This window comes from Eutrigla gurnardus (genome assembly GCF_963514095.1).
Source record: "Eutrigla gurnardus genome assembly, chromosome: 1".
Classification (NCBI taxonomy): Eukaryota; Metazoa; Chordata; class Actinopteri; order Perciformes; family Triglidae; genus Eutrigla; species Eutrigla gurnardus.
Window position 1 is genome coordinate 33,886,141 of NC_139915.1, and position 12,362 is coordinate 33,898,502.

A 12,362-nucleotide genomic window follows, 5' to 3' on the forward strand; every position below is an offset into this window, starting at 1 on the left:
CTGTGCCCCCTCTCCCCCGCCCATTCACTCAACAGGAGATCAAGTCGGCCCAGAAGATAGCCAAGAAGAACTCGTCCATCCCCCAGCTGTGGTCCAAGTGCCTGCTGCGTCACTGCTACGGCCTGTGGTTCATCTGTCTGCCGGCGTACGTGAAGGTGTGCCACTCCAAGGTGCGGGCGCTTCGCACCGCCTACGACGTCCTCAGGAAGATGCAGTCGAAGAAGCTGCAGCCCCCCGATGAGGTACGTTCGCCATTCCCAGAAAGAAAACATGCATCTTCTCACCCCAGGGTGTATTTCTTTGAGGGGTACATGTGCGTCTTGCGTGTGCAGGTGTGCTACCGGGTGCTGATGCAGCTGTGTGGACAGTATGGCCAACCGGTCCTGGCAGTCAGGGTCCTCTTCGAGATGAAGAAGGCCGGCGTGCACCCCAATGCCATCACTTACGGCTACTACAACAAGGTACAGGATGCCTCCGATGGCCACAATGAATGAGTTGTTTTCCTGGGCTGAGTGGTTTGAAATGTGTTTAATATTAAAAAAAATAGTTTGATTTAGAGGAAAAAAACTACATATTTGAGTTTAGAGAACTAAACAATATATTTGAGTTTAGAGAACTAAATTACATATTTGAGTTTAGAGAACTAAATTACATATTTGAGTTAAGAGAACTAAACCATATATTTGAGTTTAGAGAACTAAACCATATATTTGAGTTTAGAGAACTAAATTACATATTTGAGTTTAGAGAACTAAACCATATATTTGAGTTTAGAGAACTAAACCATATATTTGAGTTTAGAGAACTAAATTACATATTTGAGTTTAGAGAACTAAACCATATATTTGAGTTTATTTTATTTTTTTTTAAATAACATTAATATAATAAAACGTTCATATTCTACGCAATTATAAATACATTATATGAAATAAGCTCACCAAGTAAAACTAAACCTCTAAAGACGGCAAAGAAGAAAATGAAGACGTGCTGTGAATACAAATACCTCAGAAAACTGCAGCATATATATGACAGAGGAGACTGATTGCAGACTGAATGTTGATTTGTTTATTCATGATTCACAATAGCCACGTAAATAATGCATCCAAATTATCACAGTGTGCTCCGTCGCTGCTCTCCAGTCGGCGCTCCATCACACTGATGTCTCTGCAGACCGTGGCTCTGTTATCATCGCGTCCCTGATCTGGCAACCCGGCATGCAAAACAATATTACTTTGTCTGATGTGGGAGCGGGCCGTCTGGAGACGAAGCTGCAGTAAAAACGACTCCGCTGTGTTTTCAGAGGATCTTATTTCAGCTTAGAAATAAAAAGCTCGGAGGCACAAGGTGGCCGATTCCTCCACTGCAGCTGCTGCTACAGTTCTTTGTCTTTGAAGTCCAAGGAAGGGATGGAGGAGTGAAGATGAGTTTGTGTGTCTGCATAAGCGCTCATCTATTTATTAAATCATGGGACTGAATATTTTCAGTGTTAGCTTTAAAACAGGGTAAATAATACTGAAATCAAAGAAGTGAGAAACTACATCAGAAAGCATCAGTTCCTCCAGAAAGTCTTCCTGAAATTGTATTTAATGTAAAACTGACATAGTTAGCATCTGTTTTTTGTAAACAACATTCATGTGAATTTTAGGAACTAAAACTGTTTTAAACGCCTCTTGAGAGGAGTTATGGCTCCACCTAGTGGTTGAAAACATTACTCACTTTCCTTGCAGAATTGAAGGTTGATTCACCGGTGTCAGTATAAGTAAACCAATAAGTACTTCCCGGTGGAAGGTAAGCTGTCGGTCATCCTCCTGGTGTTCCTCTCCTGCAGGCGGTGTTGGAGAGCACGTGGCCTTCCAGCACCAGAGGAGGCTACTTCCTGTGGATGAAGCTGAGGAACGTCGTTCTGAGCGTGGCGCAGTTCAAACAGGCGCTGCGACGGCAAGCCCCCCTCACCCAGAGTCCTCTGTCAGGTGACCGTGACCCCTGACCCCGTCGACGTTGAGTTATTCACTAAAAAGATGATTTCTCTGTGGTCCAAACTCTGTGGCTTTAACATGCACACAATAAAAAAAATGCATTTATACCCCCAATATATATGTGAAGAAAGGTCGCGACCTCAGTGCATGTGAGTTTAAGTTGAACCTGAGCAGACATTGATGACCTGCTATGAAATGCCATCTCTTATTGTCGACATAATCACTGAGAGCTGGCCTGGAACTCATGTTTGGGTCTATTAAAGTTTGTTATAATAGTTTTGCATTCATTGTGAGAAAAAGAGTAGAATCATAATCCAAGAAGAAGAGAACATGTTTATAAAATCATTATGTATCATATATGATATGATAATGAATTAAATTCACAGATAATAACATTATAACTGCTCTTCTACCATCTCAAATTCACCACATCCACGTATTTAAAGCTCAGACAGGAGACTCAAAGTCCCCACCACCATGTCAGATGTAGTCAATGAGACGATAACTATAAATCCCAGCCATGTGTGCATGTGTGGTTGGACGCCGCTGCATGCCGCTGGACTCCCGGTGCATGCCGACCCCGGTCCCTGCTGCACCCGCTTCCTCAAGAGGCTCCCCGTTCCCAAACTAAAGGTCGTTTCAAGGTTCCCGTGAAACACGCTCATCTGAAAATAATCCACCTGAGAAAGCCCGAGCTAGAAGGAGGTTAAAACCAGGGCTGGCCTTATCTGTGATATGTTTGAGATGGAGAGGAGAACCTTGGCTTTGAGCTAAAGTAGATTTTAGTCTTCTTATAAATCCCCTTCCTAGAGGGTCTTTGAGGTTTTACCCCAACAATGCTGTTCTAATTCTTATTTTCCTTTATTTTAAACACAGTTAGGTTTATATTACACTACCAATGTAATAATGTCCAGTGAGTCCTTGCTGGCTTCTGTACTTTGAGTCTGTGACGCCTTGTTTTGGGCTACAAATGTACATTTACCGATGGCTTATTGAGAAGAATGGACCTGGAAATCATAATAAAAAGAGAAATTATCGGAAGCTTAATTATCCAAATATGTTAATATTAATATTCTTGCAGACAGGGTTCAGATATGAGCATGTTCATCTCACTGACTGAAAGACGTCAGAGTTAAAGAGCTCAGTCTCTCTATGGGACCCCATAAATAAGCTTTATTAGCATCGGTGCCTGGAATCATTATGAGGAATTCTGCATTTTGAAGATCATCTCAACTAGAGCCCGACCGATATATCGGCGGGCCGATATTAGGCATTTTCCAAACTATCGGTATCAGCATTTATAATGGCCGATAAATGAATATTTAAAAAATAAAATAAAAACGGACGAAACACCCTCATAGGACTTCAGAACTCCAGTCTTTTTGGAAGTTATATTTACGAAGCTTACCAAGTATTTTAATACTGGTAGCGTTGTGTTTGGTTGTTGTTGTTATTATGTTTTTGTTCAAAGGACTTTTAAGTATTTTTATACATTTTATTTATCAGAACTTTAATATATTTTGATGTTCCGTTGTGACAATAAAATAAACAAGTTTATTTTTAAACTGCATTATCATATTATTTTAGCGAAGAGTAAATAACTAAATAATAATAATAATAACTGAAATAAAAATTTAAAAAAATATCAGCCGATATATCGGAATATCGGATTTGTATCGGTATCGGCCTTCAAAATCCTTTATCGGTCGGCCTCTAATGTCAACATTAACCATGAAGTATCTTTAATTTTTTAATCCTAATGTTGATTTAAATAGAAAGATGACGTATAGATACTAAAGAATGAGGAAGAGGAGCGCTGTGGAGCAGAAGTGGCGCCCTCCTCCTCCTCCTCCTCCTCCTCCTCGGTTGTAACGCCTTGTTGTCTTTGGGCAGATGGCAGCGACCTGGACGCTGTGAGTCACGGCAGCCTGGAAAGCTCTGCCGACACTAACCTGGGCCCCGACGCCAAAGTAGACCCCACTGATGATAGATCTAGCACAGGTACACTCCCCACGCCCTCCTCGCCATCTTCCACTGGCAGCCATCTTCTCTCTCAATGACCTTTTTTTTTCCTTCATCTGTCCCACTCACGGCGGGCCTCTTCCTCGTTCCCCCTCCTCATCCTCCCCCTCCTGTCCTCTGCTGCCCCCCCGTCATGCCCCCCTGGTTTACGGCTGTGGTTTCTGCTGTGCTCTGTCCCTAACCCTGCCCTTCACTCCGGCCCCCTGCCTGTGTTGCCCTTGCATGCAGTCGGCCGTGGGGGCGGCGGCGTGGGCCCCGGGGCCCCGGTGGTCCACTCACACCGGGGGGGCTCCGAGCTCAGAGAAGCCACCCTCCACCCAGGTAATCCTCTCTGTCCAGTCTGCATGTGTTCATCCGTCTCACCTCAGCTGAGCTCCTCAGCAGCCTCTTTACTGCCAGTGTCTCTCTCTCTCTCTCTCTCTCTCTCTCTCTCTCTCTCTCTCAGCTGATTTTAATGGGGGAGACGGCACCTCGGTGGGGGAGGGAGAGAGAAGCACAGCGGGAGGGAAGGAGATGATTGATAATCCCACTCCTGACGTCGTCGTTTAATTAAATAGAACAGATACGTAGGTTGATATGAATGATATGAATATTAAAGAAACGGGATCCGGTCGATCCGGCGCTCCAGCTGGGGGTCGCTGCCGACGAGCTGCGTACGTTTGAGAGGGGAAGCTCAGACAGCCCAGACAGACGGTGGTGTCGGCCCGGTTAAAGGGAAACCGTAAATGTCCTCATGTTGCATCATCGGAGGCTCTTTGGTTAGAGGGGGTGAGACTACCACCCACCTGTAGGGGGCAGCACCACTGAGACTACAGACCTGTTACAGTCAGTGTAGATCTCTGCAGGACGACTACTCCCCCCCCCCCCCCCATGCGTCGTGCTGCATACTTCTGTGGTTTTAATGGTGGAGAGACGTCGGGTCCCTCATCTAATCCCACGGTGTCTGTCTCTCTGTTTTCAAGGGGATCAGTCGGATCTGGGTTACAACTCGCTGTCCAAGGAGGAGGTCCGGAGAGGCGACGCCCAGGACGCCGCCCCCGCCAAGGACGACAAGAAGGAGAGCGACTGCAGCTCCCGTCAGTAGATCTCACATTTCTGTACCTTCTAAAACACCTTCTTCCTCTTCTTCCGTTTTTTTTTTTTTTTCACATCCACCACACTTTACGCTTTAATTCCTTTCATTATTCCGAAGGATGCTACAGACGGGTTTGTTCACATATCACATAGTATTACTAAAAACATGGAGAAATCTTATTCTTGTATGACTGTTGACCCTATATATCCAAAGCCCCTCAGTAATATGTGGACTAAATGACTCTAACGTGCCATGTGTTTGCAGTGTCGGAGACGGAGAGCACCAAAGGGAGTAAGGACTGCCTCCCTCAGCTGGACGTGGAGGCTCCTTCCTCCTTCCAACCCCGCGGCATCGTTCGCAGCAGCCGTCCCTACGACGCCGCGTCCTGCAAACCCAAGAGCTCCGCCAGCGCCGGTGAGGAGACGGAACTTCAAGTAACTTAAAGATTCATTTGAAAGCTGCTCAACATCAGAAGCAGCCAGAGGAACCAATCACGTCTGTAGCATATTAAAAACATCTCGTCTTCTTCTTCTCCGCCGTCCAATTTCAAAGACTCCTTTAAATGCTTCTTTTCCACCTGATGGATCCTTCAGGGCCCAACGTATCCCAGGATTCATTGCTCTCCAGAGACGACCGTTTTAATTAGCATGGCGTCTATGAGGGGATCTTCAGCCGTGAAGCATGTCCTCCATCGTAAAATAGAAAGAATAATCACATAACGCTAGTTACAGCTTCTATGCTCTTTCTAGGCAACCGCAGCTTGTTGCTAGGCGACAGGAACAGCAAAGGGTTGGGGGCGGGATCAGCTGGTGACTCAAACAGGAAATCCTGCAGGGATTCTGCAGCTGAATTGGGACGCGGCCACGTGAAGGCTATAGCGCCATCTTGTGACCAGACTGTGCTGTAGCAGATTTTATTCACTACAAACCGGTTGATGGAAACGCTCCAAAGTTTGCTTAAAATGTGTTGAATGGAAATACGACTCGATACTTTTACTTCTAGGACCCAGAAGTCCTCCATCTTTATTTTACTAACTGTTGCTCACTCCTCCTCTCTCTTAGGCCACGTTGCAGGCCTCCTCTTCACGTCCTCCCTGGATGAGATCGGTGAGGTCCACACCAGCAGCTTGCTCCGCAGACACAAGAGCGCTCTGGAGGAGGTGGTGGGCAGCGCCGGCAGCGGCACCACCGTACTCGGGCTCGGGATGAGCCAGGGGGAGACCGACCCCGATAAGATCGCGGGACACCTGGGCGCAGACGTGAAAATCCTCTCCGGCGCCAACTTCAGTCAGAGTCGGAGGCCTCGGTCGCTGGCGCTGGGCGGGTCAGAGGGGCGTGATCACAGGGAGGAGGAAGAGGAGACGGAGGGGCCGGACTCCAGCGATGAGGACCGGAGTAACACAGATGCCATTTTTGATTTGGAGGATCTGGATCTGGACAAGCCTGCCACAGGGGGCGGCCTCGGCTCTCGCAGCGCCAACAAATCCCACAAGAAGCCCGTGGAGCGCAGCGTCAGCTACGGCGGCGTGAGCGCCGCCGCGTCCAGGGGACCCGCGAAACGCACCGACATCCAGACGGGCTACGACCCGCTGTCCCTGCTGGCGGCGGAGTCCCAGACGGGGCAGGGTGAGGATCGGTACCCGGAGGGGGACGAGGCCAGCACGCCCAGCGCCCGTCGCAACCTGGCCAGAGAGATCGAGCTCTACATGAACCACATGGGCAGCCCGCTGAGCAGCCGCACGCCCAGTCTGGACCTGCAGGACCTGGCTAGCCCCCTCCTCCTGCACCCCTCCTCGCTCTCCGCCCCCCGCCGAGCCAGCCTGCCCCACAGCTCCCCCCTTAGGGCCGCCGGAGTGCCGCGCTCCCGCACCTTCCACCCGCCCTCGCCCTCCCAGCCCATCGCACGCCAGCGTCTGCTGTCGTCGCCCTCCTGCCGCAGCTCCAGCACCACGCCCAGCGCCAGCCCTCGGCCCAGCCCCTACAGGGAGCGGGGGGACAGGACCAGCCTGGCGTCGCCTTCGCCCTCCTCCTCCTCCTTCGCCCTGGACACCCTGCTGACGCCGACGCTTGACGTCTTCAAGACCAGCGTGGTGTCTGCTGGGAAGGGCGTGGCAGAGAAGGCGAGCCGCTGGTACTCCCGTCTGGCCACTTACACCACACCGACCAAGGTACGGCGGGTCACTCGGGTTGTTGGGCGATGCAGCTGAAAGTAGAGACTCTGCAGTTTCACTTCATTCAGAGAATGAATGGAAAACGATGGGAAATCTAAATCAAAGCTCCCGCATTCTAAAGATGACTTAGATCGAGTTGTTATGACACTGAGATGTGATTATTGTTGTGTTTAGTTTGTAAAATCACAGAGAGCTCCAAATACGTCACATTGAAGCCCTGATCAGAGGTCGTTGGGAGTATGATACTGTATTTACATGAATAGGGCTCTGTAATCTCTTCATATTTATAGTATTACATATAAATATCCTTAATATAATTCGATGCTATGCAGAGCCGTGACATCATATCTGAGGGATGATGCTGATAAATTGGGGTAAAATCTAGAGGTGAGGCTGTATTTCTTCATCTGGTTCTGTGGGAAGGAGGGGAGCCTGCAGTGGGAGCGCTGCTGCCACCTTGTGGCCGTCCTCTTTCCTGTGTAAAAGTCTTCACTGAGACTGTCGATCACCATGGCAACTGATGCTGCACACCTGAGCTGCTCTGGATGCACACACACACACACACACACACACGAGAGATCTACTCCTAGAAGCCCCGCCTACTGACCAATCACTGACCGGGTTTTTAAAATGTGGGACGCTTCTGTTCATGCAGGACGGTCACAGCGACCGCATGAGCGTGTCCTCCCTCGGCGTTGGAGATCCGGACTGCTCCTCCCTGCTGGACGAGGAGGACTACGGGGAGTCGGAGGGCTCCGTGATCTCCCCACAGAGGACCGGCCCCGCGGGGCCACGCCGGAGCCCCAGGCGCAGCCCCCTCCGCAGCAGACTGGACAGCCCGTCTGCAGCCTGCAGCCTGGGGAGACCCACATCTCTGCTCCCTGGTAACAACACAAATCCTTGAATTTTAGTGTGGTGTTTTCAAGGTTTGAAAAGTGCTTGGATGTAGACTAAAGGTCTTGAAATGTGTGTTGTATGTGATGACATCTATGATAGAACAGAGAGAAGAAGATCTCCATATCTGAGGGACTGAAAACAGCATTTTCTGACATTTCTTTATGAAAAATGACTTTTGATGATGAACAGATGATGAAAATAGTTGGTGATTATATTTCTGTGGATCTGTTAGTGGAATTAGTTTTCCTTTCATTTGTGGTCCTTCTGTAAAAAGCTGTCTCCAAACATCATGTTGGTTGTTTAGAGGACAATAACATCTCATTTAATGTGATGAACAAGTGACATAATAAGTAGACTGAACACTGACCATTGGATTGATACAAAGATGGAGTTTACCACAGCTGGAAGGGGCTGGAAAAGTATGGAAATGCTTGGAAAGTGCTTGACTTTGACTTTGTGTAGGAACTCTGAACAAGCCTCATCACTGCACTGATAACGTAGATAATAATGATATGGGTTATGGTTAATACTGCGAGTGTAACAGGTTAAAGTTTTACAGAAATCTCGTCTCGTATTCCCATCGTCCTGCAGGATGCGTCCTCTCGCCTCCCGACTTCCCTCTGCCAGACAAGTCGGACCTCGGCTCTTCACGCTACACCAGCAACACCAGCATGTTCAACAACTACGCCATGGAGGTAAAACTGCATGCTGGGAAACGTAGTAGGCGTTACAGAGGACTCAAACATGCTTTAATGCTGTTGGCTTGTTTCTCCAGCTGCTGATCTCCAGCTGCTCGCGCTGCAAGACGTGCGACTGCCTGGTGTACGACGAGGAGATCATGGCCGGCTGGACGGCCGACGACTCCAACCTCAACACCACCTGCCCCTTCTGTGGAAACCCCTTCCTGCCCTTCCTCAACGTGGAGATCAGGGACCTGCGAGGACCGGGCAGGTAGGCCACGCTCAGCTGTAGTGTCTATTTCTTTATTTGTCTCCCTCTCCGTTCCTCCCTGATCCTCTCGGTTCCTCACGGTTCCTCCCTGATCCTCTCGGTTCCTCACGGTTCCTCTCTGATCCTCTCGATTCCTCACGGTTCCTCCCTGATCCTCTCGATTCCTCACGGTTCCTCCCTGATCCTCTCGGTTCCTCACGGTTCCTCTCTGATCCTCTCGATTCCTCACGTTTCCTCCCTGATCCTCTCGGTTCCTCACGGTTCCTCCCTGATCCTCTCGGTTCCTCACGGTTCCTCTCTGATCCTCTCGGTTCCTCACGTTTCCTCCCTGATCCTCACGGTTCCTCACGGTTCCTCCCTGATCCTCACGGTTCCTCCCTGATCCTCGCGGTTCCTCACTGTTCCTCCCTGATCCTCACGGTTCCTCACGGTTCCTCCCTGATCCTCTCGGTTCCTCACGGTTCCTCCCTGATCCTCTCGATTCCTCACGGTTCCTCCCTGATCCTCGCGGTTCCTCACGGTTCCTCCCTGATCCTCACGGTTCCTCACGGTTCCTCCCTGATCCTCACGGTTCCTCACGGTTCCTCCCTGATCCTCTCGATTCCTCACGGTTCCTCCCTGATCCTCAAGGTTCCTCACGGTTCCTCCCTGATCCTCACGGTTCCTCACGGTTCCTCCCTGATCCTCACGGTTCCTCCCTGATCCTCGCGGTTCCTCACTGTTCCTCCCTGATCCTCACGGTTCCTCACGGTTCCTCCCTGATCCTCTCGGTTCCTCACGGTTCCTCCCTGATCCTCTCGATTCCTCACGGTTCCTCCCTGATCCTCGCGGTTCCTCACGGTTCCTCCCTGATCCTCACGGTTCCTCACGGTTCCTCCCTGATCCTCACGGTTCCTCACGGTTCCTCCCTGATCCTCTCGATTCCTCACGGTTCCTCCCTGATCCTCAAGGTTCCTCACGGTTCCTCCCTGATCCTCTCGATTCCTCACGGTTCCTCCCTGATCCTCACGGTTCCTCCCGGTTCCTCCCTGATCCTCACGGCTCCTCACGGTTCCTCCCTGATCCTCTCGGTTCCTCACGGTTCCTCCCTGATCCTCATGGTTCCTCGGTTCCTCTCTGCAGGCTTTTCCTGAAGGGCAGCCCGTCGATGGACGAGGCCACGACCTCGTCGTACTCGGCCTCCACAGGTTTGGACACGGGGACGTCCACCTTGTCCACCCCCTGTCCCACAGCGGCCGTCTCCCCCCCCTCCCCCCTGGTTGCGGTCCAGGAGTGCCCAGGAAGTGGAAGGTACTCCGGTTTAATCACTCGTATGTCAGTCAAGGGAAGACGAGGACAGAACATTTACACACTGACTGTGACTCGCGTGTCCTCGCCGTGTCTCTGCAGGACTCCGTCGACCAGGACCCAAGGCATCAGCATCCCCTCGGACCGCCGGCAGGGACCGCCGTTCCCCGGAGCCGCCATGGCTCGCAGCGTCAGCGCCTTCGGCCCTCTGGACGAGGCGTCGCGGCCCGAACGCTGTGTGCCGACGTCAGGCAGCCTGCCCTGCCGGCTCAACGAGACCACGGTACGTCTCCACCAGACCCCCCCCCTCCTCCTCCTCCGTGTTATTCTACAATGATAAATCTTACCTATCCTTGCCGCCCCCCCAGGACCCGCTGAGCATGGAGTGGCGGCTCCACAACCCCGAGCCGGTGACGGTTCCCTACCTGAGCCCCCTGGTGCTGTGGAAGGAGCTGGAGAGCCTGCTGGAGAACGAGGGAGACCCGGTGATCACAGAGGCCGACATGGTGGACCATCACCCCATCATCTACTGGAACCTGGTCTGGTACTTCAGACGGATGGACCTGCCCAGCAACCTGCCCGGTCTCATGCTCACCTCGGAGCACTGCAACCGAGGCTCCCAGGTCAATACGTTCCCATGTATATCACCGTATATTAACTTACCTTCTACCCATTATAATATGACTCATATATATATATATATAACTAATAGGTCCCTCGTCACTGGATGTCCGAGGACAGTAAGAACGTGTTGATCCAGATCCTGTGGGACAACCTGAAGCTGCACCAGGACTCCATCCAGCCCCTCTACATCCTCTGGAACACTTACAGTGAGTCCTCATCACATTGACTGTGACTTGTAATGGTTAGGACGGTGTATTGGAGCAACTGTAGCTTAAATACATCACTTATACAGCACGCCCATCACATCACAAAATATCTCTTGCCGAATATGAAGCCAGCAGTGGATGACATCATCAAATTATATTTAGCAATCAGATTATTTACAAGGAAATACCAGATCATCATCAGCATGTGGACTGAAGGATTCCTGGACTTGATTATTTCATCTACTGCAGGCGTCCTACACGGCAAGTCAGGGTTTTTTTCTAGCAAATGATGTCAAAGAAGTAGTTACTACTTAAATCTCCAAAATGTTCTAGTGTTTTTCTCTGATATGTACCACTTAAATCTAGAAAACTCAAGAGTTTTTGTCTCTGAATATTGCAGTGAAATCCCAATGAAAACGTACATACATTTTCTGTCACAGGTTTTCTGGATTTTTGTTTTTTGCTCTAAATGTGGTTGCAAAGCTTGTCTAGTGAAAACACAATCACGCCTGTAGGCAGACATCCCCTTCCTGCTTCGCGTTCTTTTTACTTCAGAGAGTGTGTTTCCATCCCTCATGAAGCCAAAGCGGCTGAATGCATCACATGAATGACTCAAACGTCCGCTGAGGAGGCGGAGACCTCGGGTCTGTGTGGAGAGTCGTTCCGATTCTGATACCAGTATCAGAAATGCCTCCGATACTGCAGAAAATGCTGGCATCGGTATCGGCGAGTACTGAAGTCCAGACACCGATCCGATACCACGTTATTTTCCAGTTTTGCAGCAGCTGCTGTTTTAAAGGGGCGAAGAAGAATTGGTCACCTGACACCTGCTAAAAGGAGCTAATGTTAGTGCATCGTGTCGGCAGTACTTCACAATGTTTCCGCCAGTAAAATATCGATACGGCAATATATCGCGATACTTTGCCACCCAATACAATATAGATTTTTCAACTCCAAAGATGGATTAAAAAAAAAAAAGTTTCATGTTTAGACGCGTTGTGAATGCAGTACTTTATCCTCTTTCATTTTATTTTCAATATTTATTCCAGTGAATTTCATGGGAATTAATAAAATGTAGAGGCTGTTTTGAATGAAATAGTTTTTACTTAATTTGTTTAACATATAAGGTACTGTTTTCATCTGTATTTATATCT

At 49.5% G+C, this 12,362-nt stretch overlaps 1 protein-coding gene across 4 annotated transcripts in view; it reads left to right on the top strand.

Moving 5' to 3' along the window:
* The window catches only part of LOC311024972 (C-myc promoter-binding protein-like), a 60,086-nt gene that overhangs the window by 41,674 nt on the left and 6,050 nt on the right, over positions 1-12,362 (top strand). For 2 of the 4 annotated variants that reach the window (XM_084027603.1, XM_084027604.1), the window contains exons 17-31: positions 36-242; positions 333-461; positions 1,829-1,970; positions 3,870-3,977; positions 4,227-4,319; positions 4,961-5,074; positions 5,338-5,487; positions 6,135-7,240; positions 7,899-8,127; positions 8,732-8,835; positions 8,916-9,091; positions 10,214-10,381; positions 10,481-10,661; positions 10,747-11,001; positions 11,091-11,208. In XM_084027603.1, the coding sequence (XP_083883729.1) occupies positions 36-242; positions 333-461; positions 1,829-1,970; positions 3,870-3,977; positions 4,227-4,319; positions 4,961-5,074; positions 5,338-5,487; positions 6,135-7,240; positions 7,899-8,127; positions 8,732-8,835; positions 8,916-9,091; positions 10,214-10,381; positions 10,481-10,661; positions 10,747-11,001; positions 11,091-11,208 (3,280 nt within the window). The remainder of the gene's footprint in view (positions 1-35; positions 243-332; positions 462-1,828; positions 1,971-3,869; positions 3,978-4,226; positions 4,320-4,960; positions 5,075-5,337; positions 5,488-6,134; positions 7,241-7,898; positions 8,128-8,731; positions 8,836-8,915; positions 9,092-10,213; positions 10,382-10,480; positions 10,662-10,746; positions 11,002-11,090; positions 11,209-12,362) is intronic. The other 2 variants (XM_084027605.1, XM_084027606.1) reach the window with 2 other exon arrangements.